We start from the raw sequence: 13,669 nt of genomic DNA, 5'->3' as shown, positions 1-13,669 counted from the left end.
ATATTATAGTGGCACACAGAGATCACCCCAAAACATAAAAAAATACATCCTGAACTAGCAGTGGCAAAAAAAATACAATTTGTAAAGTGGGATGAAGCGAGAGTACACTGAGAAAACTCTTGGAAAACTGATTTAAATCGATTTTTATGTCTCTTCAATGACTCTTACTGGGAATGATGTGTTTTAAGGGTAAGAGGTTAACTTAAGACTCCTGATAGAGGAAATTAAGTTTTCGGACAGCACTTGGTCAAAATATGAATTTAAAGCAATTATGAAACTGTGCATTGAAATAACAGCTTTATCATCATGTGGATGGTACAGTGGCTTCTCATAGTGCAAATACCAGTTGTTGCCTTGGCAGCAGATCACTCTGTCACTTCAGTAGGTAATTATATAGTGGAGGACAAGCCAGGACACAAACTGTGTTGTCGTGTCTGTGTGCAGAGATAATGCTAATATAGTGTAAAGTCTGTTTAAGTCCTTAGCATTGATAATTTAGCTTCTGAAAATGCCCAGCCTCATTGACTGCGGTTGTGCATTGAGCAGCAGGAGACCAAAACAACAACAGATTTACTTAAGTTTTTTTATTGTATTGATTAATTATTTAAAAAATATATATGGGAGTTTGTAAAATAAGATAACGTTATTGATGCAACACGCAAATCTTTTATTATATGGCAGAAAATCCCAGTTAACATTCATGACAAATCAAGTCAAATGTAGAACATCATCGTCATTCTTGCACACGTTTCAAAATTAATATACAGGAAGTTGTTTTGTAAAAAAAGAAAGATTTTGTAATCAGGTGATTGACAGGAAAGACGGAGATTTGTGCTACCGGAGATGGAACTTTAGCACGAGCGCGGATAGTGATACATTCAGAGTGGAGTAGGAAAATGCATGTAATGAAATGTAATCTAAACATCTGTAGAAGCGCTAGACAGAATATTGTGTTCAACACACTCGTCAATCATGATGGCATCCTTTCTTTTATTATTTAGCTCATTTGAAGCATTTCAAAACGTACACAAAAACCAAGTCAACTCTGATAAATAAGGTTGCATTTGTTCCAGTAAAAGTGGAATCAAAATCAAAAAGAAATCACAAAGTGTTTTATTTATATCTTTTTTAAGAACATTAAGTGCCATTTACTGTTTATGCACTTAACTGAGCCAACTGCATGTTGGGATGCAACAGTTACCTTCATTTAAGCCCTTTCATCTCGAAGAACAAGCCCCGCAGACACTTTAATTCTTCTGCGGATTCTGTTAAAAAAAAAAAAAAGACAACAAAGACGGATTGAAGTCAACACTCATTAGTAATACACATCCACAAAGCAACAGGCAGACATTTTAATAAGATGCTGGTAATAAGATGAAGTGTTTTCCACACACAAAATGAGTATGATCTGGGATATTGTTTCTTTCCGCTTATTGCTTGATGAGTGATGGCGGGTGTTTTGCGAGTCAAATGCAGATTAACAGCCGGCCCACCACAGTGACAGCCGCTCACAGTTATATTATGTATGGCGCCCGCCCCAAATCAGGAGCTCCAAGTCATAAACCAACAGCCAAGTTTGAGACTGCAAAGTAAAACGAGGATGCTCGACTTCTTCAATCAGAGCCGCCGTCTGATTAAATTTATCGCCTCGCTCATCACAGGTGCCAATCCAATTCCCATTTTGCTACAAATGGGCTAGGGAGGACTCTGCAGATACTATTCGAGTGTCGATGAGAGCAGGAGTATTATGACATAGAAATCTGCCGCATGACAACGTCAGCAGGGCAATTTTCGGAAATGTACTTTACTTCCTGGCAGGGTGGCAGCGAGTGGGAAATGGTGATAAAAGAGCCAAAATCAGCACACTGAAGGACAATTAACGGTGTTTAAATGTGCTCAAATCGACTTTAAAGCGTCAAATGACATCCAAGAAGTTGCGCAATTTATGAAGACAAATTCTTTCTATAAGGATGGTTTGGCTTGGAGATGGTTATTTAGAGTGCAGTGGAACCTCAAAATTGGAAGATCACAAAGGTCAAACCAAATTGAAAGTTTTTCATGGAATCATGTGAGCTGTTAGCAAAACGTGTGAGGCCACGATCGAGTTACAAATGTGTTTAGCTTACCATTTCATTTTAGCTTTAAAGCTTGGGGTTCCAAAAGATGGACAGCAATACATTATACGGGTTTGAAGATTATTGGTTTAAATGTGACTGAAAACAGTAGTTAGCTTGATTTTTCAGTTGTGTAACAATTAAGAATAATAAATGAGATGAGTGAAGTGCAAAATGTCTTTCTACTTAAAAACCCTTTCAAATGATTACTGAGATTTGTTTTATATAGCGTATGTCTAAAGATAGTTCGGCCCTCACACACACGATATAAGAACGTTGATGAACCATTTGTGGCTATCCAGCGCAATTGTAGACATAGCTAGCTAGTTAGCTAGCTATGTCTACAACTTGAAAAGTGCATTTTCCCATGATGCCACAATTTACATAACAGTCTAGTGTCATTATTTAAATTCCCAGTGTTATGTATTTTGTGTTATTCGGGATAGCTACTGCATGTTGCAACACAAAGTATTGTGGGGTTTATAACTAGCAAGAAGTATATGTGCCCAAAATTCTGTCATGCTAGCCAAAGCCAAAAACCGAATAATGTTGCAGTGTTTCATATATAGTTAACGTTCCCTGTGTCTAGGGTGGCCAGAAGTCCGGATTTGGGCGGACAGTCCTACTTTTCAGCGAGATGTCCTGCATCTTGCACAACTCTAAGCCGGACTCTGGTTTGTCCGCCTTTTAACTCATTCACTGCCATTGACGGCTATAGACGTAAAATAAATTCATTTAAACAATTTCTCTAAGTTTAATTTTTTGTCCCACTTTTATTAACAAGAGTAAGAAAACCTATAAAAAAATATTGTACATTTAGAACAGATATATTTTTTTTTATTAATCATGAGTTAACTATTGAAGTCATGCGATTAATTACAATTAAAATCTAGGTTTTTATACTCTTGTAATCAAAAGTAGGAAAAAATATTAAACTAATAGAAATAATTAAAAAATATGTTTTACTTTAATAGCCGTCAACGGCAGTGAATGAAAAAAAGAAAAAGGAGATTAAGAATTAGGGGCGTCAGGCGATTAAAATGTTCAATCGTAATTAATGTCATGACTTCAGTAGAAGACGTGAGGCGGAGCTAGAGTGTTGAGGGGACAATGGCTGATGAAGCAACAATGGCGACCGGTTGCAAGCAGCTCACGCTTGAGCATTTTTTTCAAAGACGAAAAGCATCGACCAATGCTAAACAGCACATTGATGACGACGATGATGATGATGGTGACTCCGGGCTTGACGCTGAAGTTGGAACACTACCACCAACAATGAAAAAGTGTTTTTTGATAGCAAAATAAGTTTATTTACATTCAACAGTGTAACAATTTGACACAACAATTTGGCAAACTATTTACAAATGTGTGCAACTGTGGTACTATTTACAATTATGTGGATGTTTCAACTACAGTTTTTCTTTTTGTGTAAGGAGACGCAACAGGATTTGCACAACAGATTAGTTTCACTGCGATTGCCCCTTCGCGTGCACGTTCTTGCCGGCCGTTTTTTCCGGGGAATAGCAAGTATATACTGCAGTGTGTGTTGCCATCAAGTCTACTCTCAGGATCATGCTACGGTTACGTTATGGTGGTGTTACGTCTGGCTTCCTCATGTCCTTCAGTTCCTATACCGGGTGGTAGATGTTCTGATCCATCTTATCCAGTCCATTCATGGTGGCATCGTAGTCCAGAACCAGTGTCTTCTCCGTGATCAGACTGTACCCGCTCCTCCGATGAATATGCATTGGACTCGGGGTACTCTTCATCGTCCGATTGAACGTCCGCCTGTGTGCTCGGTTGTGCTCCGCGTTTTCCGCCGTTAGCATCGCTAGCCGGTGAGGCTTTATGACGTGGTCATAGCCGCTGCGTCAACGCTTCCAACTTCGGCGTCAAGCTCGGAGTCACCATCATCATCATTGTCGTCATCAATGTGCTGTTTAGCATTGGTCGATGATTTTCGTCTTTGAAAAAAATGCTCAAGCGTGAGCTGCTTGCAACCGGTCGCCATTGTTGCTTCATCAGCCATTGTCCCCTCAACACTCTAGCTGCGCCTCACGTCTTCTACTGACGCCCACCGAATCTTGTCCAAAGAGAGTCATCGCTGCCATCTAGGGGCCAAAACTAGTCATTATACTAACTAGATCTGCTTGATACTTTCAGCACAGCTGGCCAAGGCTTTCCTCCACCCATTTAAAAAAAAAACAAAAAAAAAAACATAGTGAACGTCTTTTAACGTCTTTGGCGCCACTCCATAGGTTTTTACTAAACGTTATTTAACGTTTTTGGCAGTAAAATAGTTTATCACATATTTTATATCTGTTTTAAATGAACAATAAAAAAAAAATCTAGGTTTTCATACTCTTGTTAACAAAAGTGGGAAAAAATGTTCAACTAATAGAAATCGTTAAAAGGAACTTTGACGTTTATAGCCGTCAATGGCAGTGAATGAGTTAATGATGGTGACAGATTATTTTTATCCACATTGTTTCCTATGGGAAGGCGACCAGTGTCCCGAAACAGATTGTGTTGAACTTTTGAGGGTCCACTGTAATTCTAAACAAGGGGAGAGATGTGATGCAAAAAGCAATGGTGCACATCACTGCACAGCGTTAATGGGAGAAAATCAAAGTGATCACAGAACCTGAGAAGAGGATTCTGGGAAGACGCTTGTGGAGGAGCCATCTGCTGGCCTTGCAAAGACTTTGATGTCTTTCTGCAGCAAAAAAAATAAATAAATACAACGCTAAAGCTAAAATACAGAATCTGCAAATGGATTGTGTGAATACAAAAAGGCAGAAAGTGTTTTCTGAAGGCTTTTCTGAGTACACACTGAAAAAGGATCCCCAGAAAATGAAAAATTAAAGACTTGTGTGCACAAAAAGACATCTTGTTCCTGATGGATGGTCATGTGGCAGTAAACGGCTGCACGGCTAGACCACATCATCCAACAAAGTAACACAATAAAGTTTCTCCTCTAGCCTTTATTTTGACAAACGTGTTGACCAATTGAGTAGGTCAAGTGAATAAATGCTAAATTCTAAAGCAGACGTTATTTCCACAGTCGAGCTTTGTGCCGAATCGTCACTTTTGAAGTGCTGTTTTTAATCAAACTTTTGACTTTTTTTGTATTCAAAAGTGCAAACTGACTCAGTTTTAAGTTAGTTACAAGCTTAAATAAAAATACAAGGATCCATTTACACTGTTTTAATCATTACCAGATCGGTTAAATGTGTATAAATAGCCTTATCTCTTACATATAGTGCATACTACTGTGCAATTCTGTTGATCTTTAGTGCTGTGATTGCACACTACATTGATTAAATTCACAACTTACTCCCAATGTGAACCTTTATGAGGGCAAAGTATTTTATACCCTTATAAAAAACAGCCTGAAAACAATTAACAAATTGGTGGGCAGAAATCAGATGGGTTCATTATTCATAATGATTAAATACCTTTTCCACATTTCGGTTTTACATACGAATCTAAAGATTGGGCTTTTATGAAATGGTAAGCAGTAGTGATGGCAAAATGAAGCTTCATGAAGCATTTGCGATATTTTTTGACTCCTCTAGATGGCACTCATGATTCAAAGATGCAATGCAAATGTAATCCATTTTCATTGCACTTGCCTTTATCTTTAAACCAAGAGCACCATCTAGAGGAGTCAAAAAATATCGCAAATGCTTCATGAAGCTTCATTTTGCCATCACTAGTAAGCAGCTCTCCGTTGTTGCCCTTTTGAAACTTACAATAGCAGCAGCAGCAGCAAGTGCTTGATCCAGATCTTCAATGATGTCCGCCTCGTCCTCCAGTCCCACAGAGAGCCGGATCAAAGTGTCACTAATGCCCAATATGTTCCTTTCCTTCTCGGGCACCGACGCATGAGTCATAATTGCCCTGCGTTGGAATAAGATGGTGACAGTTTGGTGTGAGTCACTTGCTGCAACAAATGTCGTGTGTGCGCGGGGAACACAACGGGCACACCTTACAACCCCAAGGTTCAAGCCACTTTCTAAAAAGGTCAAACACTATTCAGGATTAATAAACACATTTTTGGTAAATTACAATCAAATTACTTGAGAATTACTAGAAATAAAACTGGAGGTAAAGAGAGGAACAATAACAAAAATGAATAGGTTTTTACCCTGTTTATGCAATTTGTTACCTTTTATTATCTTTCTTACATGCCGGGAATCTTGCTGTGAAATAAGCAATGACAATTAGGATCACTTAAATTTAGGTAGATGATTAAAATTCAAACAATGAATAAAAAAAACATGGTCTACACATCTGTCAGCAACCTAAAACTAAATTTGGCTGATCTCTGCCTCCCTCTTGTGGCGCTTTGCCTGCTATTACAGTTCTGCCGTTTCCCTATCCATCCATTTTTTGACAGCGCTTGTTCACTTGAGGGGTGAGAGGCGGGTTTACACCTTGCACTAATCGCCAATTAAGTGTACGGAACATATAAACAAACAACCATTTACACTTACATTCTCATTCATGTATAATTTACACTCTTCCTACAAAGCATGTTTATGGAATGTGGGAGGAAGCCCGAGTATTAAGACAAAACCCACATAAGCACAGGAAGAACATGCAAATGCCACACAGGGGGGGGGGGGGGGGCGAGCTGAGCTTTGAACATATAATAACCAATAATAAATAATACATAATAATACTTACGGATGTTCTGCTAAGCTTTCATAACCACCAAGACTCTCAGCGACTGCAAACAGCTGAATATTTAAAAAAAAAAAGAGAACACAATCGGTGACATCACACATTGTGAAATGCAGCAACACTGATCCCAATTTTAAAGACCCTAAATAAAAATGACAAATCAATATACAACATAATATAAAGCTCATCCTATGTGTGTAAAAATAGTTGACAGTTTTGAATAGGTCATCAAATAAAATGTTGCTTCCAATTACTTTGAGACTCTTGAGGAAGGCGTTAGCATGTTGGAGTTTCCCTTTAATGTAGAAGGTGATCATTCCAGGACACCCTGTGCATTGTCTTTTTACTACTTCATACTGCGGGTGTGAGGGCAGACCTGTGACATCAGAGGGAGGACAAGTCAGTAAAGTAGACAGCGGTGTTATTACTTACATGGGTGCACTTCAATTAGCTATAAGATGATCTTTACATCTGAAGCTATTAAAGAGGTCTCAGTTAAATTACTTTACTAAGCTTCTTCAATTCCACATGCAATTTAACACCTGCTTGAGTCAAAGTGAAGACAGGGAAGGTTAAAGTATGAATTTCTTGTCCATATTAAATTAATGTTAAAAAGTTACTTGAATGAGTTTCATAAATGCAAAGGCACATTGCATAAGTATTTTACATTATGAGCATAGTGGAAGTGGTGCTGTGTGTTGATGAAAATATGTTTAGTGGCGATTACAGTTGGTGCCAGGATTCAAACGTGCAACCTCTCGGTCACAGGACGACCAATGGAGACATAGCCGCCCCTTACGTCGTCATGTACTGTACAGATTTGGCTGCCTGCACTCGACCTGGGAAGATGACACGCTCCACTCTAGAATCTGCCTCTAGAAACTTGGCTGCGGCCATGCCGTTCTTAAAGTGGCACTCCATGCGCAGATGCAACGTCTTCAGTCCACGGTTGACCAGGTAGCAGTCAAAAGGGGACGGCACGCCCCCTAGAGCTGAAATGAAAAGACAAGCATGAGGAGAAACCAGTTTACAGAAAGCAACATTTATTCAAAGTGACATGTTTTTGTGTTAAGATGCCTGACAGATGTTTCCTGTTGTCTTCTCACTACACAGCCACATTCTAACCACTAGAATGTGAATGACTAACAGATTTAGATTTTATCACTTTTGGACCTTGACTTTTGTTGAGGACAACAGGACAACGTTTCAAAAGCTGTTCACAAACGTTTTACTAAGTTGATGTTTGCTCGGTTCTTCATAATTGTAAACTTCTAAATAGTAAAATTGTTGGACCCAAAATCCAGTGTAATAACTTAAATGTGACAAAACTAATAATAAATAACACCAGGAAAATTAACCAATCAGATTTAGAATTATTGTCCAACAGATTAAAAAAACAACAACAACAACAACAACTCATGTAACAGCAGTTTTGAAGGATGCTTTCTCCAGACGGCAACTTTCAGCTCCACTTCAGGACAGTCCAATGTTATGCTCTGCATCTGTGAATGTGGAGCTGATGTGCCTTGCAAAAATGTTACAGTTTTGTATTTTCTGTCTATTCTCTCAGCTTTTTGGACTGTCAATTTGTAGTTTGGAAAATTCTAGTCTCGCTTTTATTTTTTTCTGATTTATTTTCAACAGCGATGTCCTTCTTGGTCGTCTCCCAAGTCCACTTTGGCTCAGATGATGATGGATGGTGCATTCTGACACTGATATAGCTTGACCTTGGAGTTAACCTTGATGTTGTTTGTCTTTTGGTACGATTTGTATAGTCTCTTCAATTTGCCATCAATTTTCCTCCTGAAGTCACATCTATGGAGGTTGGCTGCAGTCCTGTGCAACTGTATTCATAAGAACATCAAGTTACATTTACCTTTAACAAGCTTGTCTACAATTTTCCTTCTAATCTCCTGAAAACACCTGTGACGCCAATTAGCAGCAGAACATTGGTTGGTCAAATTATTTTCAATTCTTTTTCCAGGCCTGTTTCATGAATAAAATAGTTCTATTGAACCACAATTCAATAGCTATTTCTGATTTTCGCTGGTGTGGAGATTATTTTTAGCAGAATCGGCCCCAAGTGCGGCAACGTGTTCTCACCATTCTGTAGAAACTTCAGTCGGTCATACAGATCCTCTCGCTTGACAGATATCAGGCCCATAATCACGTCACTGTGACCTGCCGATTATTGAAATAAAATTTTAAAAGACAGGATGTGGATCAACCCAAAGGACACCTAAGCGAGTCAGCAAATATATATATATATGGACTAAAGCCTCCTGACTTGTACGACAGCTGCTGAACAACTTATACTAAACATGGAGTCGCCTCGTGATCACAAATTGTATACAGTTTACTTAGAACATTGGGTTCAAAATGACCTTGGATAATGAGCCTCATGCTGCTTCACCATGCCACAGACAGGATTATCTGAAGCTGAACAGGCTTTTCTGGTAAATTTCTATTACAACCATCATTTGGCGATACAAGCTTTTCATTGGATGCTCACGATACATAAAACGCCAACACTTTCATCCGGGTTGCGTCAAATCTTCACACTGGTCATTGCTTTCCAAATAGCACGTTCTGTATATAATGGAATTTGAGGGGAGGGGGGGTTCTAAGTAAAATGGAAAGTAGATCAACCTTACTTACCGTTCATATATTTGGTGGCTGAGTACATGCAAACATCTGCTCCTAAAGCCAGAGGGCGCTAAAAGACGACACAAAGTAAATGTGAATACATCTATTCAGCTTCTTTGCACTCTGACTTGAAAACATGAACTGAATCGTCTCATCGTCACACCTGAAAGTAAGCAGACATGAAGGTGTTGTCTACCACGACCACAATGTCTTTGTTGTGATTGTGCACCAAGTCTGAACAAACCCGAATGTCGACAACTTTCATAGTTGGGTTGGTTGGTGTCTCGATCCAAACCATCTACACAAGCAGCAACAAGCACATGACAAGTTCAACACAGAAATGTGCTGCTGTGATTACGTAATGGTGCAAAAAAAAGTGTCATTTATTACAAAAAACAATAGAAGAGAAAGAAAAGCGGCCGATTAAATAGTTGGGTAAACATCATCTGAAACTTGCTAGGTCAGTATTCAGCACTTACTTTAGTGTTGGGCTTCAGAGCCGCCTTGAGTCGTTCTGGTTTGGTACAATCGACTAAAGTGATCTCCAGCCCAAATTCAGCAGCCACTCTCTGGAAGTAGCGGTTTGTACCTTGTAAATTCAAAGTGTGTCAAATGTCACCACCTCACAAAATGAACTCTCAAAAGTGTGTATTGAGTGAGTACTCACCTCCATAAACATCATCCATGCAGATGATTCCATCTCCCGCCTTCAGCATGTGAGTGATGGTCACCGTGGCAGCAAGCCCTGAAGCAACGGCAAGGCCTGCAGGAAAATTTTTATAAAAAAATAGCAAAAATAATGTGAAACAAGTCTAAAATGCTGTATATTTTACAGTTTAACAAGACTTTCTGGAAACCAGACAAAAACACTGACTTTGAACCAGCATCACACATTACATCAAGTGTATTAATTTAGCTAGTTTTCCTACAACTGGTCCTTTAAAATCACTGTATTATTTTTAACGCATTTATTAATTGATCTCAAATTAACTCATTCACTGCTATAGAGATGAAAAATTCATTTGAACAATTTTTATTAATAAAACATTTTTCCCACTTTTATTAACAAGAGTTTGAAAACCTAGAATTTGTTTTATTGTATTAGAACAGATATAAAAAATTGGGATTAATTGTGAGTTACCTAATGAAGTTGATTTACGATTTTTTTTTTAAATAATCTTTTCTTTAAAAAAAAAAAAGATTATTGAAAATGTTTTCGTAAATTAGGGCATCAGGCGATTAAAATTTGTAATCGTAATTAATCGCATGACTTCACTAGTTAACTCACGATTAATCACAAATTTTACATCTGTTCTAAATGTACAATAAAACATTTTCCCAGGTTTTCATACTCTTGTTAAAACAAATGTGAAGAAAAAAAATGTTAAATAGAAATAGTTAAAATGAATTTTTGACGTCTATAGCCGTCAATGGCAGCGATTTAGTTAAATATTTTTTAAATCAGAATATAATGTTTTTTTCTTTTTTCAAATTTACTGACTTTACATAACATTTTGCTTTGGTTGACTGTGAAGAGACGGAATATGACAATTATAACCTAGAACAGAAATTGAACTCCAAACTCAAAGTTTCTGTTATTAATTAGAAATGGCTTCTGACTAGAGCAGCATAGTGCCCTAGTGTTTAGCACTCTACATTACAGTTCTGAGGTTTAAGGTTCAAATATCAGCTCTATCTACATTGTCCCACTTACAGTGCTTTGCCCCATCCAATGCTGCCACGGCACTCTCAAGACAGTTTCTTGTCGGGTTTCCACTGCGGCTATATTCATAGCCCTGAATAAAAAATGACCATGCATTACAAAAAACATTTAAAAAAAGAAGCATACAGTTGAACTACTTGCCTCAGAGCAAGGCATTCCTTCACTTTCACTTTAACACCAGAGAAACCAAATTACTTTCTGCATTAGTTTACCAAAAGATTATTGCAAACTTGCAATGCATTTTTCTCTTTCAGTGGTGGATGATTTGCCTTGGAGAGACAAAGATGCAACCCTGTGCTAAATCAAAAACAGACACAACATTCTTTATGGGACAAAAACATCTCAACGTGTTGAAGCGTGAGAGCGAGAGACAATTACATTTTTCCAATAAGTAACTGTATTATGCAATCCTTTTTTGTTGCTTCTATCCAGATGTAATGATTACAAAGAATGTTGTGCAACGCTGCTTAAAAAACAAAAAAACAAAAACAGTTCTAACCATACAAGTAAAAAATCAACGACAATGGTCCAAACACATATCACTCATGAAGGCTCAATAACTGCCAAACATATCGTTTTATTTTAATTTTATATGTATAGCCTTGAAGTGTTTTTCAAACTAATATTGACTAATTATGACTGTACTAGAGCGTTATCATAGGTTAGTGATAGACTGCAGCATTTCAAAGTTTTCTAACAACCCCCCCCCCCCCCCCATAAGCCTAACTAATAACTACCACCATTTGTACCTCGTGATCTTTTAATAGAAGGGAACTTTACTAAATGTATTTAAATTAAATATGTATATATCAGCACTAGCTAAAAATGTGTGCATGCAGGTACCTCCGATTAATGTGATAGCTTTTAACTGGCCCAAACTAAGGTAGGGATGAATTTTTTTTATTAATTCATTATGTTTGTTTTTAAGGACACCTGAAGGTTCTGCAGAAAGCAGTTTGAAAACCACTGGACTACAGTGTGTTCCCAATCCGTGGAAATTGGGGTTATCATAAACTGAAGAGCCCCTGTACATATTACAAATGTGCATTTGCGTCATAAGAGTTACTATTTGCTAAAAAGGAACTTGGACTGCCTGGAAGCAACATGTCAACATCCCTGTGAACAGCACCATGTGTGAAGAAGCAAAGCAGATAAACAAGTTTAGTTAATGTATTATTTCAAACAAATACACTCAACAGTCCACAGACTTCAGCCTTCATCCCATAGGCATTCTGACTATGTCTATAGGATGTGTGCCCCATGTAAAACAGGGGCACGCTTGTGGGGTCAAGCATACCAGAATCGACAAAACAATGTCAAAGGTTAGTATGCCCATATAAGTGGATTTGAGGATTTGGAACTTGGAAGTTTTGGGTGTTTATGTGTGTATAGTGCTGTATTTTTCATCGCCTCATCAAAGAGAATAATGGACACATTGGACAGTTTTCTGTGGTGCCCATCTTCACTTGAAAGAAAGAATAAAGAATATATATTTTTGGCTCATATTTACAGTAAGCATTAAAGCATGACAAATAGCAGCACGACACGTTCATAATAACTGTCTTAAATATGATATATTGTTTTATATTAAACAGAATCATTGTATTGTCGTAGACGTGAAATGGGACGCCTCAAAACCCACGCTTGCCTGATTACTAAAAAAGGATTACCGTATTAGAACCATACTTGAAGTAACTGAGAGAGTATAGGCATGGCTGTACTTACAAAGTGCTTTCCTGGTTCGCTCTGTTTGAACGTGGTTGACAGCGATATCGGCGGCACTACGGCCCTCGAGGTCCACTGCTCCGGCTCCTGGCCGACGTGGATGGCATCTGTGGCGAACGACTTGAAGGCCGTGCCGAAACCGGCAAACAAGTCGTTCCGGTCGCGCTGAATGTGGTTCTCCATAGCTGTGCAATGCACCTGTCGCGACCATAAACACTTGAACTGGAAATGACAGCGCAATCGTGGCGGAAATAGAGGAGGAAGACTTTTTATGTAAGCGGGTTCGCCTAGTCGCTTTCAGCCAATCAGCATCCGGCATCATGGAATGCGCAGCGTCGATTGGCGGACGAGCAGGGGGGCGTCTAGGGAGAGCTCAGTGCTGATGTAATGTTTCGTTGTTCCTTTCTTTCTTTTCAAATAATATTTTTCTATCTTTTTTTAAGTTAATAATTATGCGCAGGCAACCTGATATATCAGTATGAAATGCATTTATATTTCTTTGGGGGGAAATACAATAAGGACACAGATTTTAAATGACTGCAATAAACTCATTTAAAGTAAATAAATAAATAAATAAATACAATTTAAATTACCATAAAGCAAGAAGCTATATTAGACGCACTGAATGTTGAATGCACTTTCGACTAGTGACTAGATGTAAAATGTGGCTGCGCTTCCATCGGTGTGCCGTAGGGGGAGGAAGTGTTTCTCATGTTTGACCAAGTGGAACTGTGACTCAATGAATTTACTAATTTCCCATTGTATCTCACTT

General features: G+C 38.3%; 1 protein-coding gene across 2 annotated transcripts; it reads right to left on the bottom strand.

Annotated features, from left to right (window-relative positions):
• Positions 1-976: 976 nt before the first annotated feature.
• On the bottom strand, positions 977-13,166 carry cth (cystathionase (cystathionine gamma-lyase)). 2 transcript variants are annotated; one of them, XM_086089520.1, is made up of 13 exons: positions 12,898-13,130; positions 11,164-11,245; positions 10,117-10,212; positions 9,929-10,038; positions 9,613-9,747; positions 9,462-9,519; positions 8,907-8,984; positions 7,643-7,795; positions 7,058-7,179; positions 6,807-6,859; positions 5,870-6,017; positions 4,759-4,830; positions 977-1,265 (listed from the first exon to the last, which is right to left on the bottom strand). In XM_086089520.1, exons 1-13 carry the CDS (start codon positions 13,078-13,080, stop codon positions 1,248-1,250), a joined length of 1,308 nt encoding a protein of 435 aa, XP_085945646.1. In that variant the 5' UTR covers positions 13,081-13,130; the 3' UTR covers positions 977-1,247. The 2 variants fall into 2 exon arrangements, with proteins under 2 accessions (XP_085945646.1, XP_085945647.1); XM_086089521.1 differs by lacking the exon at positions 4,759-4,830 and having other exon boundaries at positions 12,898-13,166.
• Between the last annotated feature and the right edge of the window lie 503 nt (positions 13,167-13,669).

Source organism: Leptonotus elevatus, chromosome 11 (genome assembly GCF_054856555.1).
Source record: "Leptonotus elevatus isolate MCC_2025b chromosome 11, RoL_Lele_1.0, whole genome shotgun sequence".
Taxonomy (NCBI): Eukaryota; Metazoa; Chordata; class Actinopteri; order Syngnathiformes; family Syngnathidae; genus Leptonotus; species Leptonotus elevatus.
The sequence above is the reverse complement of the archived record's forward strand: the minus strand, read 5'-3'. Positions and strand labels throughout refer to the sequence as shown.